Raw genomic sequence first — 27987 nt, forward strand, 5'->3', positions numbered from 1 at the left:
TAGACATTTTCACAGTATTTGTTCTCACAATCCATGAGCATGGAATATCTTTCCATTTGTTTGTGTCATCCTCTGTTTCTTTCATCAGTATTTTATAGTTTTCAGAGTGCAGGTCTTTTAGCTCCTAGGTTTATGGCTAGGTATCTTACTATTTTTAATGCAATTATAAATGGGATTGTTTTCTTAATTTCTCTTTCTGCTGCTTCATTATTAATGCATAGAAATGCAATGGATTTCTGTGTATTGATTTTGTACCCTGTGACTTTACTGAACTCATTTATGAGCATTAGCAATTTTTTGGTGGAATCTTCAGGGTTTTTATATATATAATATGCCATCTGCAAATAATGAAAGTTTTACTTCTTCCCTACCAATTTGGATGCTTTTTATTTCTTTTTGTTGTCTTATTGCTGTGGCTAGGACTTCCAGTACTGTATTGAATAAAAGTGGTGAGAGTGGACATCCTTGTCTTGCTTGTGATCTTAGGGGAAAAGCTCAGTTTTTCCTTATTGAGTATGATGTTCACTGTGGGTTTTTCATTTATGGAGTTTATTATGTTGAGGTATGTTCCCTTTAAAAACCTACTTTGTTGAAAGTTTTATTGTGAATAGATGTACTTTGTCACATGCTTTTTTGCATGTACTGAGATGATCATATAGTTTTTATCCTTTCTCTTATTGATGTATCATGTTGATTGATTTGCAAATACTGAACCAACTTTGCATCCCCAAAATGAACCCCACTTGATTCTGGTGAGTGATTTTTTCATGTATTGCTGGATTCAGTTTGCTAATATTTTGCTGAGGATTTTTACATCTATGTTCATCAGAGATACTCACCTGTATTTCTCTTTTTTGTAGTGTTTTTATCTGATTTTGGTATCAGGGTGATACTGGCTTCACAAAATGAATTAGGAAGTTTTCCTTCTTCTATTTCAGAGTGCAGGTCTTTTGAAGAATAGGTACTAGCTCTTCCTCAAATGTTTAGTAGAATTCACCTGTGAAACCGTCTGATCCTGAACTTCTGTTTATTGGTAATTTTTAATTTGTTTGTTTGTTTTGTTTGTGTGTGTGTGTGATTGCTGATTAAATTTCATTGCCTGCTATGGTAATTAGTCTGCTCATATTTCCTGTTTCTTCCTGATTCAGTTTTGGAAGGTTTATATTCCTAGGAATTTACCTATTTCTTCTAGGTTGTCCAATTTGTTGGCATATAATTTTTCATAATAGTCTCTTACAATCATTTCTATTACTGTGGTGTCAGTTGTTATTTCTCCTCTTTCATTTCTGATTTTTTTTGTTTAGTTGAGTCCTCTCTCTCTCTTTTATTTTTTTATGAATCTCACTGAAAGTTTATTGATCTTGCTGATCTTTACAAAGAAGCAACTCCTGGTTTCATTGATCTGTTATACGGTGTTTTGTTTTTTTAGTGCTATTTCACTTATTTCTATCCTAATCTTTATTATTTCCTTCCTTATACTGGTTTTGGGTTTTGTTACACCTAGCTTCATTAGGTAGAAATTTAGGTTGTTTGAGATTTTTCTTGCTTCTTGAGGTAGGCTTGTATTGCTATAAACTTTCCTCTTAGAATAGCTTTTGCTGCATCCTAAAGATTTTGGACTCTTGTATTTTCATTTTCATTTGTTCCCATGCATATTTTGATTTCCTCTTTGATTTCTTGGTTGACCCATTCATTGTTTAGTAGCATGTTATTTAACCTCTATGTATTTGTGTTCTTTCCAGACTTTTTCTAGTGGTTGATTTCTAGTTTTATCTCTTTGTATTTGTTGAAATTTGTCTTGTGGCCTAATGTGTGATCTATTCTGAAGAATGTTCCATATGCACTCAAGAAGAATGTGCATTCTGCTTTTAGGGAATGGAATATTCTGAATATATCTATTAAATCTACCTGGTCCAGTGTATCATTCAAAACCTCTGTTTCCTTGTTTATTTTCTATGTGCATCCTCTGTCCATTAATGTAAGTGAGATGTTAAGATCCCCTACCATTATTGTGTTACTATTATTCCCTATATGTTATCAGCTGCCTCATGTATTTGGGTGCTCCTATGTTGGGTGCGTAAATATTTATAGTTGTTGTATCTTCTTGTTGGACTGTCTGTCCCCTTTATGATTATATGATGTTATTTGTTTCCTGTTATAGGCTTTGTTTTAAAGTCTATTTTGTCTGATATAAGTATTGCTACCCTGGCTTTCTTTTTACTTCATTGCATGATGAATTATTTTCTATCCCTTCACTTTCAGTCTGCATGTATCTGTAATAGGTAGTGTATAGACGGGTCTCTTAAGAGGCAATACATAAATGGGTCTTGGCTTTTTTTGTTTTTTGTTTTTTTTTAAAGAGTTTATTTATTTGACAGAGAGAGAGAAATCACAAGTAGGTAGAGAGGCAGGCAGAGAGAGAGAGAGAGAGAGAGGAAGAAACAGGCTCCCTGCGGAGCAGAGAGCCCAATGTGGGGCTCGATCCCAGGACCCTGGGATCAAGACCTGAGCCAAATGCAGAGGCTTTAACCCACTGAGCCACCCAGGCGCCCTAGGTCTTGGTTTTTATCCATTCTGTCATCTGGTGTCTTTTGATTGGAACATTTAGTCCATTTACATTTAAAGTATTTATTGATAGGTATGTATTTATTGACTTTTTAAACTTGTTTTATGGCTGTTTATGTAGTTATGTTTCATGTTTCAACTTGTTTTATGGTTTATGTAGTTCTTCTCTGTTTCTTTTCTTGTGGTCTTCTCTTCTTGCTGGCTTTGTTTTGTGATATGTTTGCATTCCTTTCTGTTTTTTGCATGTCTATTACTGGTTTTTGATTTGTGGTTACCACTGTTTTTTATAGATGTACTTAATTTTATGGGTTTTGTGCTGCTTACTTGTCTTTTCTTTCTCCTATTTATGGTCTTTTCCTTCCCACCTCAAAGAGTCCTCTTCAGTATTTCTTGTAGAACTAGTTTAGTGGTTAGGAATTCCTTTAACATTTGTTCATTTGGGAAACCCTTTATCTCTCCTTCTATTCTAAATGATAGCTTTGCTGGATAGCGTATTCTTGGCTGTAGGTGTTTTTTGCTTTTTTTTTTTTTGTTTTCATTCAGCATTTTGAACATATCATGCCACTGTCTTCTGGCCTGCAAAGTTTCTACAGAAAAATCCACTGATGGCCTTATGGGGCTTCCCTCATATGTTACTGTCTTCTTCAGAGGCTTTTAAAAATTCTCTCTCACTACTTTTCATCATTTTAATTATTATGTGTCTTGGTGTGGACCCTTCATTGAGTTGATTTTGTTGGGGGCCCTCTGTGCCTCCTTAATCTGGATTTGTTTCCTTCTCCAGGCTGAGGAAATTTTAAGCTATTATTTCTTTAAATAAATTTTCTGCCTCTTCTGCTCTCTCTTCTCCTTCTGGGATCCTTATAATGTAAATGTTATTACTCTTGATGGTGTCGCTGAATCCCCTTAGTGTATTCTCATTTTTTATTATTTTCCTCTCTCCTGTTTGACTTGATTGCTTTTGATAACTCCGTCTTCCAGGTCACTGATCTGTTCTTCTGTGTCCTCAAGTCTATTATTTATTCCATCTAATGTATTTTTAATTTCAGTTATTGAGTTCTTCATCTCTTATTGGTTCTTTTTTATGTTATCTTTCTCTTTGTTGAGGATTTCACTGAGGTCTTCCACTCTTTTCTCAAGTCCAGAATCTTTATGGCCATTATTTTAAATTCTCTATCAGGTGTATTACTTATCTCCATTTCATTAAGCTCTCTTGCTGTGACTTCCTCCTGTTCTTTCATTTGGGATATATTCCTCTGTCTCATTTTGTCTAGCTCTCTATCTGTTTCCATGTTTTAGGAAAGTCAGCTACATCTCCTGCTCTTGAAAGTAGTGGCCTTATGAAGAAGAGGTCCTGCAGTGCCCTGCAGTGCAATGTCCTCTGTTCATCAGAAACTGGCATTTCAGGGGTGTCTCCTATGTATGTTGCATGTGCCCTACTATTGTGGCTGAGCTGCTTTTGCCTTCAGTCATCTGCAGTCGTTCTCTTTCCATGTTGTAGGCAGGGTTTGGTCCCTGTGTTGTTAGTGGACCAGTCTGGGGCCACCTTGGGTGAGTCAAACCAAGAGTCTACCAGAGATGAAGTAACACTGAACTACATGGCATTTTCCCTGTGTTGTTCCTGAGAAGCTTTCATTGATGGGTGTGGCTTGCAGTCAGACTAGAATTCTGCTCCCAGCCCACTGCTGGGGCCAGCTGGCCTGGTATATGTAGCTATTGTATCCTCTCCTTGGGGCAGGAGTTACTTTGGAATGGTGCCAGCCCCGGTTGGGACTGCTTGCTTGCTGGGCTTCTGGCACCACTTGGATGGGCTCCTGCCAAGGATGTATTAGAAGGGTCAGGTATGCACGAGAGTACAGGTGGGACTCACCATCAGCAAGTTCCATGCCTATTTGTTGTGAGGAGAGAGCAGGAAAACTCAGGGAGTTTTCTCTCCTCAGGGAGAGCAGGAAAACTCGTACCTAGTGCTGGATGGAGAGAGTGAATCCACAGAAGTGTGTAAGGGCAGGGCCTGCTATTAGCAAGCTAGGTGGAGAGTGTTCATGCTGTGCTGGTTACCACAGGTGTCTGTGTATCTCGGCTTGGGGATGGAGGAGGAAAATGGCACCCACCAGCTCTCTTTTTCTTGCAGAAGTCTCCCAATGATCTCTGCCCTTCTACCATGTGCTCTGAAAGTATTAAACAAATCACCTTCCTGCATATCCTAGGTGTTTTTCAAACTACACTTCTATGCTTTATCTCAGTGGTGCTGTTTGTTGTGCTGTCTCTTTAAGGGTAAGGACTCAGTTTCCTCTTGCCTTCCAGCTCTCCCAGAGCCAAGCCCACTGATTTTTAAGGTTCTAGGTGGTAAGCCCCACTGATTATAAGAAGTAAAAAAATTAGGACCCTCTGCTTTTCCAAGCCAAATGTTATGTGAATTCATTTTCCCAATGTGGGTTCCCATACCTGGGTGCTCTTCTCCTCTCTTCATAAGAGTCTTGTAGTATTCCTCCCTCTCATAGACACTCCTATGGATCCATTTGGCTTCCAACACATCTTTGCTTTTCCTAGCTTCTTCAGCGTGGACTGTTCTCTATATTTAGCTGTGGAGAGTCTGTTCTACCAGTGTTCAGGTCATTTTCTAGTTATTTACATTGATGTGGGTATTATCTAGGTGTATCCATGGGACAAAGTGAGCCAATGATCATCCTACTCCACCATCTTTCCCAGAAGTCCTGTCTACAAATAACAATATTTAATGAACATTATTTATTGCTAGTTTCTCCCCTTCTAACCCTAGATACTCTGACACTTCATAGAGGAAGAAAAATTTCCATTAACTTTATTGTTAGGAGAAGAGCCTTATTTTTCCACATATAAAACTATAGAGGAACAATCCAATATAACCCAAGTTTCATATCTAAAGTTAAAGAATTGACAGTACTGTTCATAAAATTACTATTTTATTTTTTTTAAAAAAATGTTTATTTATAGTATTTAGAATACTATGTACTATGATATAGGATAGGCTGCTGTAACAAGATACCCTTAGATACAGTGGCTTAATCAAGAGTATCATATAACAGTCCAGGTGCGGGGGCACCTGGGCGGCTTAGTGGATTAAGCTTCTGCCTTGGGCTCAGATCATGATCTCAGGGTCCTGGGATCAAGCCCCACATTGGGCTCTCTGCTCAGTGGGGAGCCTGCTTCTCCCTCTCGCTCTGCCTGCCTCTCTGTCTACTTATGATCTATCTCTATCTCTCTCTCTCTCTGTGTGTCAAATAAAAAAATCTTTAAAAAAAAAAAAAAAAAAACAGTCCAGGGGTTATAGTGGGTCCATCATGTCAGGCATCCATGGTGTGCCAACTTCAACAAGTGCTTCCATCTTGAGGTCCAAAGTAGTTACTACAGTTCCCACCATTACGTCCTCCAGCCATCAGGAGAGGAGAAGGAAAGGGATATGTGGTTGGTCTTTAGCTAGTAGGCTGGGGGAGTTCTATCTCTAAGAGAAAAGGGCAAAAAAAATGGGTATTAGAAACACAAGTAGTCTCTGTGACATGTTACAATTTATACTTTATTCTAAATAATATTCAAAATAATATTTTGAATTAAATATGAGGCACAGAAACATGTGCTTTGAGTAGAGCAAGGGGGAATTAGCATCACTCAACTTGGAGACTTAATCTGTACAAAATACTGAAGATCTTACTGTGTAATGCTACATAACTTAAATAGGTGCTGAACACTGTCCTGAGTGCTTTACATGGATTATCTCACTTACTACACAAAATCATCCTGTGAGCTAGATGTTATTATCCTCCTCCTTTCATAGATAAGGAAGGTAAGGAATAGAGACAGGCCAAGGAAGCTGCTGTGGTAGAGCTGGTACTTGCATCCAAACATGCAGGTTTCAGAACTGCCTAACAACTTCCTATTCAGCCAGCACTTCGAATGGTAGGCTTCCTTTTGAAACTGAATAGGAGGAAAGATTCTTTAAATAGTAATACCTTGAATTTAAACAAAAATTTAAAAATCAAAACAAAACCCGAAATATACCCTAAAACAAGGTTTACCCTAAAGTATTGTTTTATTTTTACAGTCAGGATTGTAGATAGTAAGGAGATATTCTAGATTTATAATCAATACATAAAACCCAGATTCATCTATGATATTAATTTAGAATAAAGGAGAGTTAAAAAACAAAAAGAAAAATTGATCCAAATGTGATATATTTACTACTCCTGAGATAATAAATATAAGACCTTATTTTCTGAACATTAAGGGTTGTTAATAAATGATATAGGTATATCCAGGTACACTTCAGACCAACAAGTTCATCCCAGTGTTTGGTGCTTAATCTCACCCTCTGACTGTTTAGGTGATTATATATCCCTAGGTGCTTTAAATTACATTTAAATATCACAATTTATTAAATTACAAGATGGCCTTAGAGTATTAAAGTAACAGTATCCACTCCCTAGATGTATTAGTTTGCTAAGGCCACCATAGCAAAGTACCAGAGAGAGGGTGGTTAAAATAACAGATAGTTATATTCTCACAGTTCTCGATGCTGGAAGTCCATGATCAAGTTGTGGGTAGGTTTGCTTTCTTCTGAGGACTTTCTTTCTGGCTTGCAAATGGCTGCCCTCTTCCCATGGGGTTATCTTTCGGTGTCCTAATGCCTTCTTCTTATAAGAAAACCAAAAAGGTGGGGATTGCGGCCTCCTTAGCAGTGTTAACTTAATCACCTCTGTAAAGGCCCTGTCTCCAAAAATCCTGAAATACTCAGGGTTAGAATTTCAACCTATGTATTGGATCAGGGGAGGAGTCCATAACACTGAAACACTGTGGAAACACCAAGGCTACAAAATCAGTTTGCAGCAGTGAGAAGTTCCGCATTTGACTGCTCCCATCTTACAGCTTTGGCCAAAATAGGATATGGTGCAGATGGTATGTTTCAGTGACGGTAAACCTCTTCATCTAAATATTTTTTGGCAGCCTTATCAAATTCAATATGAAAATTATTTAAAAGAGCATCTCAAACTTGCTATTGCTGACATTTTCACCAGCCAGGCAGGAGGGAAAATCACTGTGACTTTGGCAGATATTTTGCTGAAAAGATCAAGTGTGGTTGAGTGAAGTGAGCGGCTATGACAGGCAGGCCGTACAGCAGCTCAGAGCAACACCAGGCCTCTGACCAGAGAATTATTAGCCACAGAAGAGCTGGAAAAATACAGGGCAGTGTTCAGTTCAGATGAATCCCTTTTCTAAAGTCGTAGCTGCAGAGAACTTAAAGTATGGCAGCAAAAGAAAACATTTTACCTCTTGGATTATGGCAGTGAAATAAAAAACGGATAGGCACATAGCTAACAAAGATTTTGAAGTATTCTGAAAATATCATCAAGGGAATTATTCCATTGTCTCACAAGAAAATTCTTAATGATACTATTTTTATTTTTTAATTTTATTTATTTTTATTATATTTATATATAATATAATATATACTTATATAATATATGTAAGTACTTACATATAATATAATTATATATAATATATAATTATGATTATATTTTATTATTATTTATTATTTTATTTTCTCAACCACTGTATTTCTTTCATTTTAAGTCTCTGGAAAAGAAGAAGAAGAAAGGAAAATTGTGGACTTTATGGCTGTAGGATTAACATGGAGGTTAAAGGAGGGAACCCATAAAGTCAAAGAGCCCTCATGCAATTTTCTAAAAATAATCTCCAGATCTATGAAGTTTTTATAAGTTGTACTTATTTGGATTGGGACAAAATATATTTTAAAAACTTTGGCATTACTGAAAAGGAACATTTTTGTTTGTTTAAAAACTTGGAAAGAAAAGCCGTGGCACTATTAAAACAGATTACCTCCAAGATTTCTACATGGTTATGACAACATTAGGAGCATCGGACATCAAACAAAGGGGTAAAGAATGATTATTGAAGACCTTTGAGTCTACCTCTATATCAGGTTGTATGTAATACAAATTACACATAACTTTATATGGGTAATATTGGCATTATGGAAGACCAAGACCTTGAGATGATTAAGAACATTAATAACATTAATTAATAACAGTACAACATCCACCCAAATGATACGTAATGGTACATCTTGAGAGCCTTACAAGAGAGACCTGTGTGAGCCTGCCCTGGCACCCTCTCTCACCATTCACGGAAGTGTGGGCATTCTGGAAAGGTAGCTTTCTCAGGGGACTATGTTCTTTATCATGTCAGGACCTTTAAATATGCTGCTCTCTTAACCTAAAATACAAATCCCACCCCACCCCCCACTCATCACTTGCATGGAGTTAAAATTCCCCTTCAAAATCCCTGGGATACTCATCTCGCCTCCCAGTGTATCCAGTACTGTCAGTTTGTCTGTAATTGCTGCTGCTTCGTTTGCACACCAGATAAAGGGGTTGGTTGTTTTGGGTTTTTTTTTTTTTTTTTTAGGAAGCCTCTTTTAGAGATCATCATAAATACCAGATTCTCTTCAGGAACTAAAACAAAGTAAAGGAAGAGAAGATTTGCATTTCTCATCTCATGACCTGGCCAGGTTACATGTTCGGTTAGTGGCAATGCCAGCGCAGACACATACTCGCTGTTTAAATTGTTCCTTCTCTTTCCTTTTTTTTCCTCTCTCCATATTACTGAAGATATACATAAGACAAATACCTAAGGCTAGATAAATATAAAATAAGTCCTCTGTGTTGTACTTAGACTGAATCACAATTAAACGTCCGCTTGTCAGTCTGTCCTGTTCAGCAGTGACGTGGCTGGGGTCAGGGCCTCTTTCCTTTCTACTCTTCCATATACTGCCCTGGAGCCAAAGCACTCAGAGAATAGTTTGTTGAGTAAGTAACCAAGGGAATGAATGACCAGAACATATTAACTATAACAACTTTTCTTTTTAAAAACACAACTGAATTTTGTCTCTGTACATAAAAAAATAATAATTTTTATCACTGATCTCAGTTTCATTTTCAGACTAACCAAAAGACTCTTCTTCTCTATAGTTTTTCTTCATGAGCTAATAGGATATTACTGCATTTAATCTTTTGGATCCAAATTGTTTAATCAACTAAATGCTAGTCTTTTACTTATTTTTCCAATTAATTGACAAAATTGACTATTCATTGGACATTAGAGAATACTTTGATGGAAAGACGATTTGTCAGACATGATCTATGTTATTTTTTGTTTTATATATATATATATTTTATTTATTTGACAGAGAGAAATCACAACTAGGCAGAGAGGCAGGAGGAAACAGGCTCCCTGCGGAGCAGAGAGCCCGATGCGGGGCTCGATCCCGGGACCCCGGGATCATGACTTGAGCCGAAGGCAGAGACCCTAACCCACTGAGCCACCCAGGCGCCCCGACATGATCTATTTTTAATCTACCTTTCCAACCAATAATATTAGATCTGAAAATGTTATGTTTTATCTTATGCATTTAACCGTTCCCATCCACATAGAAACAGGCTCTAATGTCACATATCTTAAAAAATAAACAACCTTGGGACACCTGGGTGGCTCAGTTGGTTGAGCGGCTGCCTTCGGCTCAGGTCATGATCCCAGCGTCCTGGGATGGAGTCCCACATCAGGCTCCTTGCTCAGCAGGGATCCTGCTTCTCCCTCTGCCTCTGCCTGCCATTCTGTCTGCCTGTGCTCGCTCTCTCTCCCTCTCTCTCTGACAAATAAATAAATAAATAAAATCTTTTAAAAAAAAAAACAGACAACCTTTACATATCCTGTGCAACTCTTTAAATAGTACCGCTCAATCACAACAAACCTTTTCAAAATAGTCATAGGAGCTCCCTGTAGTTACTTATTTCTCATTCTCTCTTCTGATTGGCCATTTCTTTAAAGTCCCAGCCCTACTTCTTCACCAAATCTATGCTTAAAATCAGTGATCTCCAGGGTGCCTGGGTGGCTCAGTGGGTTGGGCCTCTGCCTGGGGCTCAAGTCATGATCTCAGGCTCCTGGGATTGAGCCCCACATCAGTCTCTCTGCTTAGTGGGGAGCCTGTGCCCCCCCCCCACCTGCCTCTGCCTACTTGTGATCTCTGTCTGTCAAATACATAAATAAAATCTTAAAAAAAAAAAAATCAGTGATCTCCCTGGAGCTGGGCCCTTATCATCACTTCTGTGCCTATTTTATTCTTTTTAAGATTTTATTTATTTATTTGAGAGAGAGAGAGAATGCTCAAGCACTAGCTCGGTGGAGGGTAGAGGAAAAGTAGGCTCCCCACTGAGCTGAGAGCCCGATGAGGGACTTGATGACCTGAGCCCAAGGCAGATGCTTAACTGACTGAGCCACCCAGGCACACTGTGTCTCTTTCTTACTAAAATTCTAAGTGGTAAACAACACTTTTGTTTTGTTTTGTTTTGTTTACCTATAATACTTTATTCTTCTGATTTCTGCACCATGACACTTACCATTTTCCCCCATGCCTTAAATTGTCTTCCTTTGTATGCTCTTTAACAGTCTTGACGTTCTTCAGGACCTCTAAATATGGAAAATAGCCTGGGCTCTATTTTGTCTATTATTTTTATGTCTATCTATACTTCCTCCCTATTACATTTAGTACTATTGATTTTTGTTATTAACATATAATGTATTATTTTTTTCAGGGGTACACGTCTGTGATTCATCAATCTTACACAATTCACAGCACTCACCACAGCATATACCCTCTCCAGTGTCCATCACTCAGCCACCCCATCTCTCCCACCCCCCTCCACTTCAGCAGTTTATTTCCTCAGTTTATTTCCTGAGATTAAGAGGCTCTTATGGTTTGTCTCCCTCTCTGGTTTCATCTTGTTTCATTTTTCCCCTCCCTTCCCCTAAGATCCTTTGTCTTGTTTCTTAAATTCCTCATAAGTACTGTAGATTTTTAATTCCATCTGTATGCCAATATATCCTGTCTGTGTGTCTAAGTACCACTTGTCCTATTTCCAACCCTAACCTGTCCCTGGTGGTCCTGATCATACACACACTTCCTACTTTACTGTCCACATGGCTATTTAGGAAGCCCCTCAAACATCTAAAAGGGAACTCATCATTTCCACCATTTACTGAATTCTTCCTTTTCAGTAAATGACACTACCATTCAACTAGTTATCCTGACGAAAAACCTGGAAGTCAATGAATTTGTTCTTCTTTCTGAACCACTTAGACATCTAATTGGGCAAGTACTGTCCGTTCTGCTTCAGAATATAATCGAAGCTTACCCTCTTCCCTGATCTCTGCCGCTACTTCCCTAACCTAAGTCACTATTTATCTCTTCTTAGTTTGGAAAGTAACTTTCCACTTCTAGTTCCTACAATTCATCCTCCACACAAGAGCTAGAACAGTGCTTTGAAAACGTAAATCAGATCACAACCCTTCTCCGTGGCTTCCCATTATACTCAGAACAAAATCTGGGTTGTTTTCCAGCAGCTCCCCCCACCCCCAGGTCTTACAGACTCTCCCAGTCCCATCTTCTCCTCATCCATCTTACTTCAGCTTTTTAGAGCTTTCTCAGACGAGCCAAGGAAAGTTCATCCCTTTTCAGGCTCTTGGACCTGGCTCCTTCTGCCTAGATAATACTTCCTTCAGATCCTTGCAAAGCTGGTTCCTATTTTACGTTCTCAGAAGTGGTCTTCTCCAGGTTCCTGGGTGGCTCAGTGGGTTAAAGCCTCTGCCTTCAGCTCAGGTCATGATCTCAGGGTCCTGGGATCGAGCCCCACATCAGGCTCCCTCCCTGGCAGGGAGCCTTCTTCCTCCTCTCACTCTGCCTGCCTCTCTGCCTACTTGTGATCTCTGTCTGTCAAATAAATAAATAAAATCTTAAAAAAAAAGAAGTGGCCTTCTCTGCCCAGTGGATCAAAAGTAACTCACTCCACTGGGACAGTCTCTTCTTTTTGTTTTTGTTTTGTTTTTTTTCATGATGACTACCAGCTCTAAAATTATCATAACTTATTTAATTGCTCGTTATGTGTACTATCCTGTCTTATGACTGTTGTAGCTCCAACATCTAGAAAACTACCAATTAGACTATAGGTACTTGGTGCTCAATGAGTATTTACAGAATGAATTAATACATCAAGGGGGTGTTTCTAAATGTAACATATATCTCTTACTATGAAAAGAAAGAAATAATTAATATGTAAAGAAGATATAATATGTAAAGAACTTTCTGGAAGGGAAAGTTCTTCCAAAGCAGGGGAAAAAATTGTTCCCAAATGATAAGGATTTTACTAATTTTTTTCATGTGTTTCTGAATACAGAATATTAAAATAGGTGAGTTTTCTAATCCTTTTGTTCTTTGTATAATATTTGGGACAGTAGTTTCAAGTCAAAGGTTTCATATCATGATTTGATAGGAGACTTCATGTCTTAACCAGGTAAATGATTCTTCAATGAATACAAATAATTGTTAAATAATGGTGATGTCATTTAGTAGTTTAATGCATGGTATTGATATTTTTAAAATTACATATATAGAACATATATGTATGCTATAATCACAACATATTTACAGAGACAGATTTAGATAATTATATACCTTTGTACTTGTATAGACTATATGTGCTTTTAACAAAATTTTTAAATGAATTTGTAAGCCCATATGAGAATGTGTACATGAAAATATCTGTGTAGCTAAACCACTGTTCTGTTTGTAAAATGAGATTAGACTGTGTTTTCCTAAATTGTGGTATAAAGGAATGGTCACAAGACTGATCCAATCCAGCTTCTGCTGCTCACTGTCATAATTTTGAGCAAATCATTATGCTCACTAGAGTGTACGATCCATTAGGGCAGGGATTTTTGTCTGCTGCGTTCATTGCTGTTTCTCCAGGATCTGGAAAAAGCTCAGTGTAAGTGCTGAACAAGTATTTGTTGCATGAGTTAAAATTCTCCAAAATGAGTTTCCACATCTACAAAACAAAGTTTTTGCAACCCTTGCATTCTTAATAGTCTTAAAGCTATTGTGAATTTAAAGAAGACAAATTAAGAGCTAGAACTGTTTATGCAGTTTTTACCTGGGCCTTTATAAATTGTGTAGTTCATCAAATCTCTTTTCATTGAATATTTATTAATATGAATAAGACAGAAGCTAGGTATCAGTCCATATTTGCTGTCTTCAAAAGGACTAAAACAAAAACTTTAAAATTAAAAATATATTCAAATTCATAAAATTAAGTAACTCTAAAAGAAAGTTGAATAACCAGCTTGTCAAATGATGTTCTCTCAGAGTGGGTAGCATTTCCATTTTGGAAGCTATTAAGTTTTAAAACTGCTCTAAGAATGTTAGGGCACTCTGTAAATATACCCTTTGTTAAGTATACTAGATGTCCCAATTAAATTATGTAAACAAATTAGTAGACTTCACTTTTAATTTTTCATTCATTGAACAAATATGTATTAAGTGACAACCTTGTGAAACCTGTGTTAGGAAATGATGAGCCCACTCTGCATCTGTCACCTGCACTGCCAGGTGCACACAGAGCCCTGAGATCTCTGGCCACAGAGCGTTTTGGCCAGAGTCAACATCAACATTGGAAAGACTGCAGAGGAAAGCTGTGCACGACTGAGAAGACAGTGGCCCCCTCCGGATCACCATTACTCACAAGCCTCCTCCCACGCAGTCAGCAGGACCAGTCCCGCCACCCGTGTTGCTTCCCCGTTCCCTCACAACCTGTGTCCTCACTTGCTCCGGACTGATGATTAATGAGACCATGACCCCTTTATAATAAAATCATTGCCGCTCTACCCTGTCACTCTCCCTCCCCCATTATCATTCATGTTTTTTTTTTCCCATAGCGCTTATTACCAAGCATATATTTGTTTATTTGTTCATTACCTTGATTGTATACACACATGAGAATGTAAGCTCCATGATAGCAGGAACTTTGTCGTTCGTCAGTATATCCCCAGCACCAGAACCGTGTGTGAAACATAGTAGGTGCTTAGTAAATATTTGTTGGATGGGTACATGAAAAACTGAATGAACAAGTAACCAAACTTCCCCACTACTGATCGTCTTAACTGTTTCTCCTCCAGTTTCCAGAGTCACCACACCATTTAGATTTCAAGTTTGCTCTCGTTTTTCTAGCTATGATAGTCCTTTTTCTCAGTAAGAATTTGGTGTCCCACCCTGGGTTTATTGCCTCCCACAGCTTTGGGGAAACATTTGCATAACACTGCTTAGCTCCCTTCAGTAACACACGGCTGGGGCTTGCCTTTTACCCCCGAAGTGGACTGTAGCCAGGACAGGTACATGAATGAAATGTTGCTCTACCGTAGTGACTTCATAAAGGAGCTGCATTTGAGAAGAAGGCACAATCAGTCAATCAATCAAACAGCACTAGAAAGTCCATAAATGAAGTCACTACCTTCAGTAAGTGTACAAATTCTACAATGACGAGTCAAATAGGCAAGATAGAGTCTAGAAGGGGGAAGAGTAAAGAATCCCACCTAAGGGTGGGAAAGTGGGTACATCCATATGAATGTTGGTAGGAGTGATTTAAATTACTATGTTTCTAAATGGCAATTTAGGAATAGCTATTAAGACGAAACAGATTCCTACCCTTTCACTGGCATGCAACCTCTAGAAATTTGTTCTATAAAAACTCTCCTGTAAACTGGAAACATTCCAAGTGCTCATCAGTATGGAGATGCCTTAATTATGACACCACCTAATGGTGCAATCATTTAAAAAAAATAGAGACATGTTTGTATTATAGTTACATTAAACGGAATGAGGAAAATGTGTGATCTTGTTACTGAGTTTCTACCAATGTTCTAGACACTAGGGATAACAGTGAGCAATATTCACAAAGTTCCTCTCCTCCTAGAGATGAAATTCTAATTGGGGAAACAAATAATAGAAGTTTAATGCAGAGCAGCGCTATAAAGAAATACCAAGCATGGCAAGGAGATGGAAAATGATAAGGATGAGAAAAAGCCTCTCTGAGGGGGTGACATTTGCACAGAGACCTGAACAAAGTGAGGAAGCAAGGCAAGAAATTCAGAAGGGAAAGACAGGAAGGCAGGCCCTGAAGCAGCATGCTTGGAGTGTTCGAGAAAATTCAGGAAGACCATGCAACGGGAGAGCAAGGACAGGAAGACAGGCAGCGCGTGAGATCTGAGAGGAGGCCGGGAGCATTTTACGAGCCATAGTAACAATTTTGGCTTTTCTTTTAGTTTTGATGATAAACCGGCACAAGATCTTGAGCAAGGGAATGACATATTCAGATTTATGTTTTTAAGGAACTGCCATGGCTCTTACGTAGAGAATATTCATCACTGAGTCCATATAGCATAATCAATTTTTTTTTTAATTAGGCAAAGTACAAAAGGATGGCAGTGACCAAATAGGAGAGGAAAGCAGCAGTCTTTCCTATGGTTAATCTAGGAATGTTTGGGGACACCTACTTCACAAAGGTTTTATGGGGGTTGGAGCCTTTCTGTGTTTATACACATACATAGATGCATACAGAGCATATATTAATGGGTATTAAACGCTGCTGTGTGAAAAATTGAAAGAAAATCAGAAATGTGTATCAAATGTGTAGATGTTAAAACTGGGGCGGGTATTAAAAGTCTAGGTATTTGTCTAACACTTTGATACTGTTCTAATCCGGTAAGTGTTTTAGAATTTCATTTCCATGGTATGAGTAGAATGCCGGTTAGTGTGTCTCAAAGTGGCTTGAGGAGGGTTGCTCTGAACTTAGAGTTTGCCAAGAAAATGATCGGTCATTATAATTCATGATGCAAAAAGAGACTCACACCCAAAACTGCCAGTCAGAAGTCACGCAGCTGAGGCGACAAGCCATGAGAGAGCTGAAAGGCTTCGAGTTAAGATAATACCTGTCCTACCTCCATAGGTATGCTCTGTGCCATCTCAAATGAGCCTGTGTATGGTCAAGTGTTTCAAAAAGCATTAAATGAAATACTACCGTTTCTCTTTATGGGATTATTGATAAAATGGTCAAAACTGTGCTATTTTCCATGCCTGGTTCCCTGCGCCTCTCCTCCTTTAAAGGACAAGGCCCAATCATTAGGTCTGTTCCCATACATTTGGAACACTCCAGACTGAGGAAAAATCTTTTAGGTTCTTTGGCCTCATCTTTCCACATAATGCTGTTCAGTGCCAAATCCCGCTTTTCACTGCAGTGGTCACTTCAGCAGCAATATTACAATGAGCTCATTTTGGTTCACTGAGGTTCAGGCCATCTCTGGGCCTGAGGCAGTGGTCTGCCCTCCACGACTACCCTCTTGGCCAAAGCATATGTTGGCAAAGAGATGTAGCTAACCAGATCATTCTCTTAGACTCTCTTTTTCTGAGTAAACTTTTAATTATATGCATCATTGTTTTATTTGCAGAATCAGTCAGTATTTGGGGAGAGATGGTCTAAACAAAACTTAGAGTTTCTTTTCCTCTCTCTCTTGTCAGAGTCAGGCCACAAGAAGTTAAAAAGCACCATCCAGAGAAGCACAGAAACAGGAATGGCAGCCGAAATGAGGAAGATGGTAAGGCAGCCAAGTCGAGAGTCTACTGACGGCAGCATCAACAGTTACAGCTCCGAGGGAAAGTAAGTGATGTCAGCACCTCTGTTTGGCTTTAGAAGCACCAGTTGTGTGGTCAAAGGTAAAAATAACAGCTGCCAGCAGTTTCAGTGGAGCTTCTCTACTTAATTAGGGGTTCAACCCTCCATGTTTTACACAGCCTTACCTCTTATGATATGTACACAGGGACACTCTGCTGTACCTGGTCACTCAGACTTTTCAAAGGTATGAAGAAAAGCTGAGTTAACATGAATAAACCGGTCTCCATCATCCAGAAAACTCACAATTGTCCCTTCCTGGATGTTTACTGTAGAAATGCTACATTTAATGGGTTATTTCAAGTGGGAAAACTCATTATCTGGTCCAGTCACCAAAATCTGAATTGAAATTTAGAATTGAGAACTGATTTCCCATATTCCTCCTTCTCTCCAAACTATTTTTTTCATTTCTGAGTTGTTGGAAGTCTAACACTCTGATAATAAGCAATTATAATTTTTTTTTGTCTTTAAAACACCACTCATTTTTATCTTAGGAAAAAAAAAAAAACAGAATTTATCTTCCTCATTGCTTTTCTTGTTAAAGAGTTTTAGTTAATTAATCTTAAAATATATCTTAAAATCTTAAAAATATATAAATAGATTTGTGTTTTACTTACATGCTTTTACATATAGATCTCGCAATAAAGAAAAAAACCTGCATTTTTCTACGCTTGAGAATTTTTCTGATAAAACCAAACTTTTACTGAGGTGATAGATCTTATAACTAAGAAATTATTAGTCTGCAGTGGATTACTTGGGGATTGATCATGTACAAATTTTCTATAATTATTCACTTATTGCCATTCAGAAATCTCATTTACCAATCAAATAGTAATAAATTATTACTATTATTATTATATTAATAATATAAATTATTACTATAATAAATTATTACTATATTTACTCTACTGGCATTTTTAAATTTTGTTCGGAAGATGAAATAAAATTATGCCAAGTTAATGTTCATGACGTGCTTTCCTATTCCTGAAACTAGTGTTTATTTGATCAAATGATTTGTATGTATGCTCCCAGTAAGATATAGCTAAGAGCAAACATCAGCAGGAATGAAAGTTACAGAGATGAACTTGCTGACAAAGTGTCACTATTTGATGAAGTGTTATAATGTAATGTGCAAATGAAAGACAGGAGACATTATTTTCTGATATAAAACTAATAAATAATATTTACCTCCACTGTGGATAAGCCACTTAGGCTCTTACAGATTGATTTTCATAGTCTCTGAATGCAATCAAATGTGCCCTATCTAATTCCCTTGATTATGAGGAAATAATACGTGAAAAAGCACATTGGAAACAATAAATCCCTATAGAAATGTGTTTATTGAAAAATGCTCACTGAGGTCCCGCTACATAGCAAGCATGGTGCTTGTTGCCCAGGATACATCAGTGAACAAGAAGAGCACACTCACTGTCTGCTGGAGCTTCCAGCCCCGGGAGTTCAGGCAGTCGGGGTGGAGTAAGAAATGGACAGTGCCTGGGTGGCTCAGCTGGTTAAGTGCCTACCTTCTCCTCAGGTTGTGATCCTCTGGGTCCTGGGATTGAGCCCCGCATCAGGCTCCCTGCTCGTCGGGGAGTCTGCTTCTCCCTCTCCCACTCCCACTCCCACTGCTTGTGCTCTCTCTCTCTCTCACATAAACAAATAAAGTCTTTTTAAAAAAATGCTTTATTTTGAAGAAGAAAGAAATGGGCATAGTCTAATCAATTCTCTTCCATTTGAACTGAATGAAAATCTCAGATAATATAAAAATGTAGTTCATTCAAAAATGAATAAATGAAACATTTTTACCTGTAAATAAGAATTTGTACTTTGCTATAACATATATTGAAGACATTATCAGACACATTTTGAATTTAGCATTAATGTTACTGAATGTTCATGAACAATTATTTATGTAAAATTCATGATATAAAAATTAGTATCTCATATTTTATGTCAACAATATATTTATGTAGGGATTTGTATTTGTAAATGTCCAGAAAACTTCATATATTAAAAACTATAAGACACCCTCCTGAATAGAACATCAGCTCTTAACTTGAGAGTTTATTTCGACCTTTTCTCAGTCAGTGCTGAACTTCACATACTTGGTTCAGAGGCAGTGAATACCAAGAGTCTATGTAAACTGCCTCATGTTTGATTCGTGATCAGAATTAGAAGTCAAATGGAAATTAATAAAAGGAATTCTAGGAGATCTAATGTTTTGATTTTTATCCTTTTGCTAATAGCTTAATATTTCCTGGAGTACGACTAGGAGCAGACAGTCAATTCAGTGATTTTCTTGATGGACTGGGACCAGCTCAGCTTGTTGGCCGCCAAACACTTGCCACCCCTGCAATGGGTAAGAACCATTTTTCCCACAGGTCCCATGTTTCATGACCGACAAGGTCATTTAAAGTATCATAATAGTAATATAAGTAAGAAGCAACATTTGAGCAAGGGTATTTCTGGCTTCAAATGACTATTGTAATTTCTGATGCATGTTTCTAATTTGAGACATGATGTGAAATGAATAAAGTTAGTCATAAATCTTTGAACTGTCAGAAAACTTTGTCAACGTAGAGAGTCCACAACAGACCCAAATGTAAGATGAGGGTAGCATTTCACAGCATAGAAAGATGATGGATTATTCAGTAAAGAATGTTGGCAAAACTAAACAAACAAAAAAGATTAATGAAATTGCCTCCCTACTTCAGAACCTATAAATATATTTTATACTCAATTATAAAAGAGAACGGGGTGGAGAAAGACACTAGAAAATACTAAAAAATACTTGATGTTTCTTTGCTCTTGGAATGGGGAAAAATCTTTCAAAGGATCAAACCAAAGACAGATAAACTGAAAACTTCTACTAGCAAGATACACCCTAAATTAAGTTAAAAGGAAAATGATGAAAGGAGAAAATGACATGTAGCATGTGCAATAGCTATTCCCCTGAAGGACATGAGATTCTATGGAATTCTCAGCAAAATGCATAAAAATAGGTCACTACAAAGGCACATCATCATGGACTCTCACAACACCAGAGATCGGAAAATCCTCTATTTTCTAAGAGGAAAAATAATTCTATACAGAATTATCAAAAGTCAGATTCCCATCAGACTCCTCAATAATAATACTGGGAGCCAGACGACTACTGTGTATTACCTTAAAAATTCCAAGTAACAGTTGATTTCCAACGTAGAGTACCACAGCCAGTCGAATTATCAGGTGAGTTTCAGGCTGGAATAAAAAATAACATACTGACAAAGAAAGGTCTCGGAATATTTTCCTCATACACAACATTGCTCAGAAAGTGACTAGAGGATATACCTCAATAAAATGAACTAAGTGAACTTAAAAATATAGGAACTAAAAAAGGAAAAAAAGATCCAGTAAATAAATGCTTTAACACAAGAGAGAAATGGTTGGGATACCCAAGACAATAGTGAGGAAAAATCTGAAGATAACAGCTGCAGCAAGCTTTGCACTGGGTGTTGTACACAGCTGATGAATTGTTGAGCTCTACATCTAAGGCTAATGATGTACTATATGTTGGCTAATTGAATTTAAGTAAAATTAAAATAAAATAAATAATAAAATAAATTAATTAATTAAATAAAAATTTGTCCAAATTGCCAGAATCCATAAAATAAAATTACAGAATTCCTAATGTGTTTGCTTTTTTGGAAGAGGTCAACAAGCAGGAGAGAAAAAGGGGTTGAATATATACATAAAAATGTATGCAGATGCTTTTTAAAAAGACACTTATTTAGTATAGGAAAAAGGAAGAGCTGTCCAAGAAATGAAAAGTAAGCACAGTATTCTAGTTCATTCATTTCTAAGTAATGTTACATAATCATAATTATAGAGTCCAATATTGGGATAACAGTTTTAAGTGCCAAGCATATGGCAGCGGTAGGAAGACAGTGAGAGAAAATGAAGTTAGAAGTCAATTAATAATATCTAAAACTGAAAAATATAGAAAAATACCTTATATGTATAGTATTTAGAAATAGGGAGGTAGATGCCAAATAGTACAAAATAAATCAGATAAAAATATTGAAAATCTTGAAAGCAGTGACCTTTGGAAGGCAAGAAGTTGAGAAAGATAATGGGACTCTTTTTTACTAATAAGAAGACTTATAGAACAGTTTTATTTTTTAAGTATGTGTGTATGTGATTAAAATAAAAACAAAAGAGAAGTCTGGGAGCTGAGGTCTAAAACAGAGTTATAAAACTAATGAACAATCCAGAGCCACAAAGTTGATCAACTGACCTGTCAAATAAAGAGAATTCACAACTGAGAAAATGGAGAGAATTTAACTAAGAAAAAAATTAGAAATAATTACATTTAGCATTTTCAGAAACTAAGTATCATATCAATCAGAAAACGATGAGCACTTTAGTAAAAATGGCCAAAGGACATGAACAGGCAAAATGTAAAAGGATACAAACTGAAATTATTTAGAGATATATCTATTAATATGCAAATTATCACTTTTTAACCATCAGATTGGTAAAAATTAGACATACTCCTAATACCCCTATTAGTGGGTGTGGAAAATGGAAGGTTAGATACTTCTGGTGGTAGTACCAATGGGCAGAAGCTTTCTGAAGGGTACATAGCAATATGCATGGAATTTTTGATTGTCCATTTAACTAGACCCAATAATTTAAAATCTGTGCAAAAATTCTGTATAAAGCTGTTCATTGCAATATTGTTTGTAGTAATGACAACATAGATAACTTGTATTTCCATCAACAGGGATCTGGTTGAGGTAATGACATGACCATTCACTGGTCCATACGGTCAATGAATTGAGGATGTATGGTCACGATAGAGATAGATGAGAGATAGAAAGATAGATAAGAAGGAATAAAGGGAGAAAAGGAGTTAAAGAAAAAGTACTTATGAGGTTTCTAGGGATATTCACCAAAACATTAATAGTGGTTTTTTCTAGGTAACAGAAATACAGATAATTATACTTTTACTAAGTATTATACACTAGATTATATAAAGGATAAGAAACCCTACTAGACTAAAAGAGTAACTAAAATACTTCAGTTTTGTTGTTATTAAGTGATTTATAAAGTAATATAGGACTCTCATAACATGGATTAGTACCAGAAAAATGAAGGAAAACATTTCAAAACCTGATTTGGAGGCAGGGGGAAAAAAGTGGAAGCAGGGAGCTCTAAATAGGAGGGGTTTTATCAAAATCATGACGATCACAATCTGGAGAATGTCGTGTACCTCTATTTTTTTTTTTTTTAACTGTGTGTAACTGCAAAGAAGCTGAGACATTTGCTTCCTTTCCACTTGCAGGTGACATTCAAATTGGAATGGAGGATAAAAAGGGCCAGTTAGAGGTTGAAGTTATTAGAGCACGAAGTCTCACGCAAAAACCTGGGTCCAAGTCCACACCCGGTAAGGAAAGGTGGTATTGAGTTTGGACAGGAGCCTCTGACATAAGCAAAACAATCAAAATATTTGCTGCATTTGAATTCTATGTTCTCCATTTTGCATCATCTGACTGATTAAAAAGGCAGCTTTTCTGTATTCTTTGATTCTATAAAAATGGATCTGGGTTTTCCTTGTACAATTACTCTGTCAGAAAGTATAAGGAAGAGTATTATTATTATTTTTTAAAGATTTTATTTATTTCTGTGGCAGAGACAGATCACAAGTAGGCAGAGAGGCAGACACAGAGAGAGAGGAGGAAGCAGGATCCCTGCTGAGCAGAGAGCCTGATGTGGGGCTCAATCCCAGGACCCTGAGATCATGACCTGAGCCAAAGGCAGAGACTTTAACCCACTGAGCCACCCAGGCACCCCGAAGAGTATTATTAAATTAAGAAAAGTTTAGCTATGATTGTTTCTTAGCGTGTGTTGGTTATTTTTTTTCTCCACATTTACAAATGGAATTTTTTTTTCAGTTTTAAGCATAAAAAGGAAACAATGAGCTTTCAGTTATATACCTGAATCGTGATGCCAGCTGTACCCCAGATCAGTCAGTCTTAGGTTAACTTGGCAGAACTTTACTGGGAATGATGAAAATGCCAGTTGTGGTAACATTAAGTCTTAAGAAAGAGAATTTATGGAGCACCGGAAATTTGAAATGATTTAAACAGTCAACAGGAAACTTTTCACTAAGCATCTCTAATTCTCTAATAAGACATTCTCTAATCAAATCAATTTCACTTGAAGGATTAACTTCTTATATGTTAAATATTACTTTGTTCAGCTCCATACGTCAAAGTGTATCTTTTGGAAAACGGGGCCTGTATAGCCAAGAAGAAGACAAGAATTGCACGAAAAACCCTTGATCCTTTGTATCAACAGTCCCTGGTGTTTGATGAAAGCCCACAGGGTAAAGTTCTTCAGGTCAGTAACAATGTGACTGTTTACATAGTAAAGTCCACATTATTCATATAAACACTAAAGAGGTGGTCAGACATGAAGAGAATAGATTTCAGGGAGGAGAAATGTGACATCTTTGAGTAGAAAAAAATAGATTGTTAATTTACAATACAAACAATATGTAGTATTGAAAATATCTGATGGATCTAAGGGAAGACATAATTTTTATTCTCTCTCCCTTCTTTTTTGTCCTCTCTCCATCATCTCCTTCTGCTTTTGCCCTGCTTCCCATATCCCCTCTTCTCGATAAGTAAGTTGGTAGGTAGGATGGTAGATAGGTAGATAATCAAGACCAATGATGCTAACGGTTTATTGAGCATTACTGTGTGCTGGACATGGGATACAAAGAGGAAGGAAGGAAGGAAAAAGCGAATATTCAGGACTGGTGAATGTCAGATACATTGTTAAGTAACTGCATACATTGCTTCTTTCCTTTTTTTTTTTTTTTTTAAGTTATTTATTTGACAGAGAGAGATCACAAGTAGGCAGAGAGGCAGGCAGAGAGACAGGGGGAGCCAGGCTCCCCGCTGTGCGGAGAGCCCGATGCAGGGCTCGATCCTAGGACCCTGGGATCATGACTTGAGCCGAAGGCAGAGACTTTAACCACGGAGCCACCCAGGTGCCCCCATTACTTCTTTTTTTAAAGATGTATTTATTTTAGAGAGAGCACGTGGTTGGGGAGGGGGAGCAGAGGGAGAGAGAATCCCAAAAAGACTACATGCTGAGCACAGAGCCCGACTCAGGGCTCCATCTCATGACCCCAAGACCAGGGATCAGATGGTCAACCAACTGCACCACCCGGACACTCCATTACATTACTTCTTTTAAACATTTTAACTATCATGTGCCTAAAATATCATAATCCCCATTTGAAAGATTATGTATGAGGATCACAGAGATTAAATAATTTGGCAAAATTACTCAGTAAATTGAAAAGTCATGGTTTGCCACTCCTGCCTGTATAAGCAGGTGAACGAGTTCAGTTGAGAACCTTCACAGATGACCAGAAGAGTGGAAAACAGAACCTTAGGAGGAGGAATAAGTGTAATCTGACTCCAGTGACTCAGATGACTGAATAAGTCATCTGACTCCGGTAGGAGCTGACCCAGATTGTACTGCCTGTAAACTCTCTGACTTCTTAATCATCTCATCAAATCAGGATTGTCACACAAATTTTCAAAAAGCAATGACTTACAATTATTTTTCAACCTGTCCCTTCACTACCAAATACATAATATAAAAGAAATGTAATGCACATTCTCATTCTTTATACATAGTCCATCATATACACACTCCACTGGACATTGAATTATATGTTGTTTTGCCCGGCTAATTTGCACAAATTTTAATTTCTGTATCTCTCTGGCCCTCACATCACTTACTAGATAGTAGTTACTCAAGAAGGTATTGAATTTGTATATTTATTTCTTTAACATATTTATGTAGCTAAGGCCCCTCATTGACTAGGGAAACATTACTTGCATTCTATCAAATCTAAAAGTTATTGGGCAGTGTCTCTTTGAGGACCTTACTGTTAGTACCTTTCTGTCTGTTCTACCTTCTTGGTATCAGTTACATTCATTTCCTCTGCTTCCCTGACTGGCCCACTTTGACAGAAGAGTTGCTTTTAACTCTGCAAATGTGAAAGAAAGTGACATTCAAGTTTCATTGCGTTTTTCTGTCTCACAGGTGATAGTCTGGGGAGACTACGGCAGAATGGACCATAAATGCTTTATGGGTGTGGCTCAAATCTTGTTGGAAGAACTCGATCTATCCAGTATGGTAATCGGATGGTACAAGCTGTTCCCACCATCATCCCTGGTGGATCCCACACTCACTCCCCTAACCCGCCGGGCTTCCCAGTCATCTCTGGAAAGTTCAACTGGGCCTCCCTGCATCCGCTCATAGTGAACTCATACCAGAGTCATTCCAGTGAAACTCTACCTTTCAGGATAATAATCTGAACCAGATATTTCATGATCAAAAGCATTGTTGGAGACAGACAATCAACTTGTGTTTTGCCTGTAGTAGTTTTTCAATAATATGTCCCACTTGTTGTTTAAAACCTGGCTTCATATGACAGAACAAGGCAGTCTATCAAATTACAGTAAGAGTCAACATGCTAGTGAGAGTCACTGATGCTTCTGACAAACAGAAAAAGAGGAAACTTCAAATCCAGACACACACACGCGCGCACACACACACACACACACACACACAGAGGCATGCACATACCCCAAACTGAACAAACTGGAAACTCTCACTCTGAAAAGTTGTATTTTACATGTTTCTGCACAGACCACAAGCAGTGTTATTTCCCTGGTGTTTGAGAAGTTTTGTTCTTCTGTGTGTTTTATTTGTGTGCTATTTGTTGGGTTTTGGTTTCTTGATTTATTTTTCACTGTATTTGTTATTTCCACTTGTTTTTGGATGTCATGACAGGCCTCATGATGCTTACAAAGACCCTTCCTTTCTTTTCTGAAAAGCACCAAAAAAGGGCTGAAACAGTCTCTGTGGCATCTCCCCAAAGTGTTCAACATCTAGGCAAGATGAGGCCAATGAAGGGTTTCGCTGGCTTTCATTTTAGAATCCTTCAGTCTTGTGTGTGGAAATCCAGAATACAAAAAGTTATATTCTAAAACAAATAATCACAGAACCACTCTTCTTAAATGAAAAATAATCTGTGTTCTAAAAAGTTAATTTATTTTTATCATTGTCTTTTATGGAAGACTTTTAAAGAAGTCAATCTGCAACTAATGCTGGGAATTAAAACTAACTGCATAACTGTACTTTGGGAAACACTCCTTGTAATAACTTTTTCTTCCCGATATCTCCCCAAAAGAGTATATGCTTATATGTTTAAACCATACTTTTGACTTCCCAGAATGGTGACTAGAAACAGATTTGAGCCTAAGACACTTTCAGCTATGCCCAGGCTTCTCAGCCATGTCTCAGTGTGGACACACCCATCTGCCCTGGTAAGAGCATGGTATGAGCTGTCCAGTATTCCACTGGAAATTCCAGTTGAAATATTCTGCACTAAAGTAATGTTTTTATCCAATTTTAGTTTACATTTCTTTGAGATTGATGCAAGCACAAAGCTTGATTTTTTAATGCAAAGTATCTTACTTTGGGGGTGGGGAATAAAACAAAGTCAAATTTCAACTTGTAGTTTCTTCATTTGAGTTTTTCTTGGCCTTGAATTTCCCTTGTGACATTCTGTATACGTGCTACAAACTGCAGACTCTGCAGGTGCATTGATATGTTCTCCCTCCTTTTATGAGTCATTCAATTTTTGTGATCACACAAATAGAGCAGCATGACTTGGAACTGTTCAAAGCTGCATGCACATTTTGTAAAAAAAAAATAAATAAATAAAATTAAATTAAAAAAAATTAAAAAGAGAAGAAAAAATGAAAAAAAAAAAACCCACAAAAGATTATTTAATAATGTATGTTAGTTCCACATTAGGCCAGCTTGTATGTTGCATGTACTTGTACAGTTTGCTCGTTAATTACTATAATGAAATAACCAAGAAATCTAAGCCATCCATTTTTGTTATAGACATTTTGCAGATTTTAGCCAGACTCCGTCTGTGAGTTTGGGGTGAAATGTCTATAGATGGACTTTATTTTTTACCCTCTGGAAAACGTGATGTAGTATGGACCAAATTCCTTCTAATTAATATTTTGGTGTAGATTCCTACCGTGGGGCTGTACCACATGTAGACACTGTGTACACACTAGGTTTTAATCCATAGACATACTGCCTGCACCAAGTGAATTATTTATTATTATTTACACATGCCAGATTTATCTGCCCGTCATTCCACAGGGCACAGACTGACCACTCCTCACCATGCTGAGCAGGAAGAACTGGAGCATTGGTGCACTTCTACTAGATTCCGTTCTGTCTTAGTGGCCAACAATCAACTGATTATAATTGGATAGTATCTTTCTATTTTGACCACTTGTCTTAACACTCCCCTGTGCTTTTAAAATGAACAACTCATGTATGTAAACATGTTTAATAAAATTTACTTTTCATGTCAGTTGGCAGCCATCCGTGTTCTATGTTTTGCCAGATTTCCATTGCGGGTTCTATGGTGCAAAAATGGGAGCCAGATCGTGGGAAAGAGAGAGTGGGGTTTGTTGTCTGCTGTGGGCGTTTGAGTTGACTTGTCACTGCACTATATATGTCTTAATCTATGCCCAAAGGGTACTTTGCATCACATGCAAGTTTTCACTTTGTCAGCCTGTCTAAGTGAGCACATAACTATACTTCTGAAAAGTGGCATTATTAAAAACAATAAATCTCAGTAAGAATCAAATGGAAGGTTGTTTTTCTGCTGCTGTTTGAGTGTGCTAATAAAAGAGACAACTCTCTTGTCCAATTGCCAAAT

The 27987-nt window shown here is 37.5% G+C and overlaps 1 protein-coding gene across 50 annotated transcripts in view; it reads left to right on the forward strand.

Annotated features, from left to right (window-relative positions):
* The window catches only part of RIMS1 (regulating synaptic membrane exocytosis 1), a 495743-nt gene extending 468107 nt beyond the window's left edge, over positions 1-27636 (forward strand). For 48 of the 50 annotated variants that reach the window (XM_032340423.1, XM_032340413.1, XM_032340412.1 and 45 more), the window contains 5 exons: positions 17015-17153; positions 19412-19524; positions 22492-22593; positions 23410-23549; positions 25275-25493. In XM_032340423.1, coding sequence (XP_032196314.1) covers positions 17015-17153; positions 19412-19524; positions 22492-22593; positions 23410-23549; positions 25275-25493 — 713 coding nt within the window. Of the gene's footprint in view, positions 1-17014; positions 17154-19411; positions 19525-22491; positions 22594-23409; positions 23550-25274 lie in introns of all 50 variants that reach the window. The other 2 variants (XM_032340411.1, XM_032340462.1) reach the window with 1 other exon arrangement.
* The last annotated feature ends 351 nt before the right edge of the window (positions 27637-27987 follow it).

This window comes from Mustela erminea, chromosome 4, assembly GCF_009829155.1.
Source record: "Mustela erminea isolate mMusErm1 chromosome 4, mMusErm1.Pri, whole genome shotgun sequence".
Classification (NCBI taxonomy): domain Eukaryota; kingdom Metazoa; phylum Chordata; class Mammalia; order Carnivora; family Mustelidae; genus Mustela; species Mustela erminea.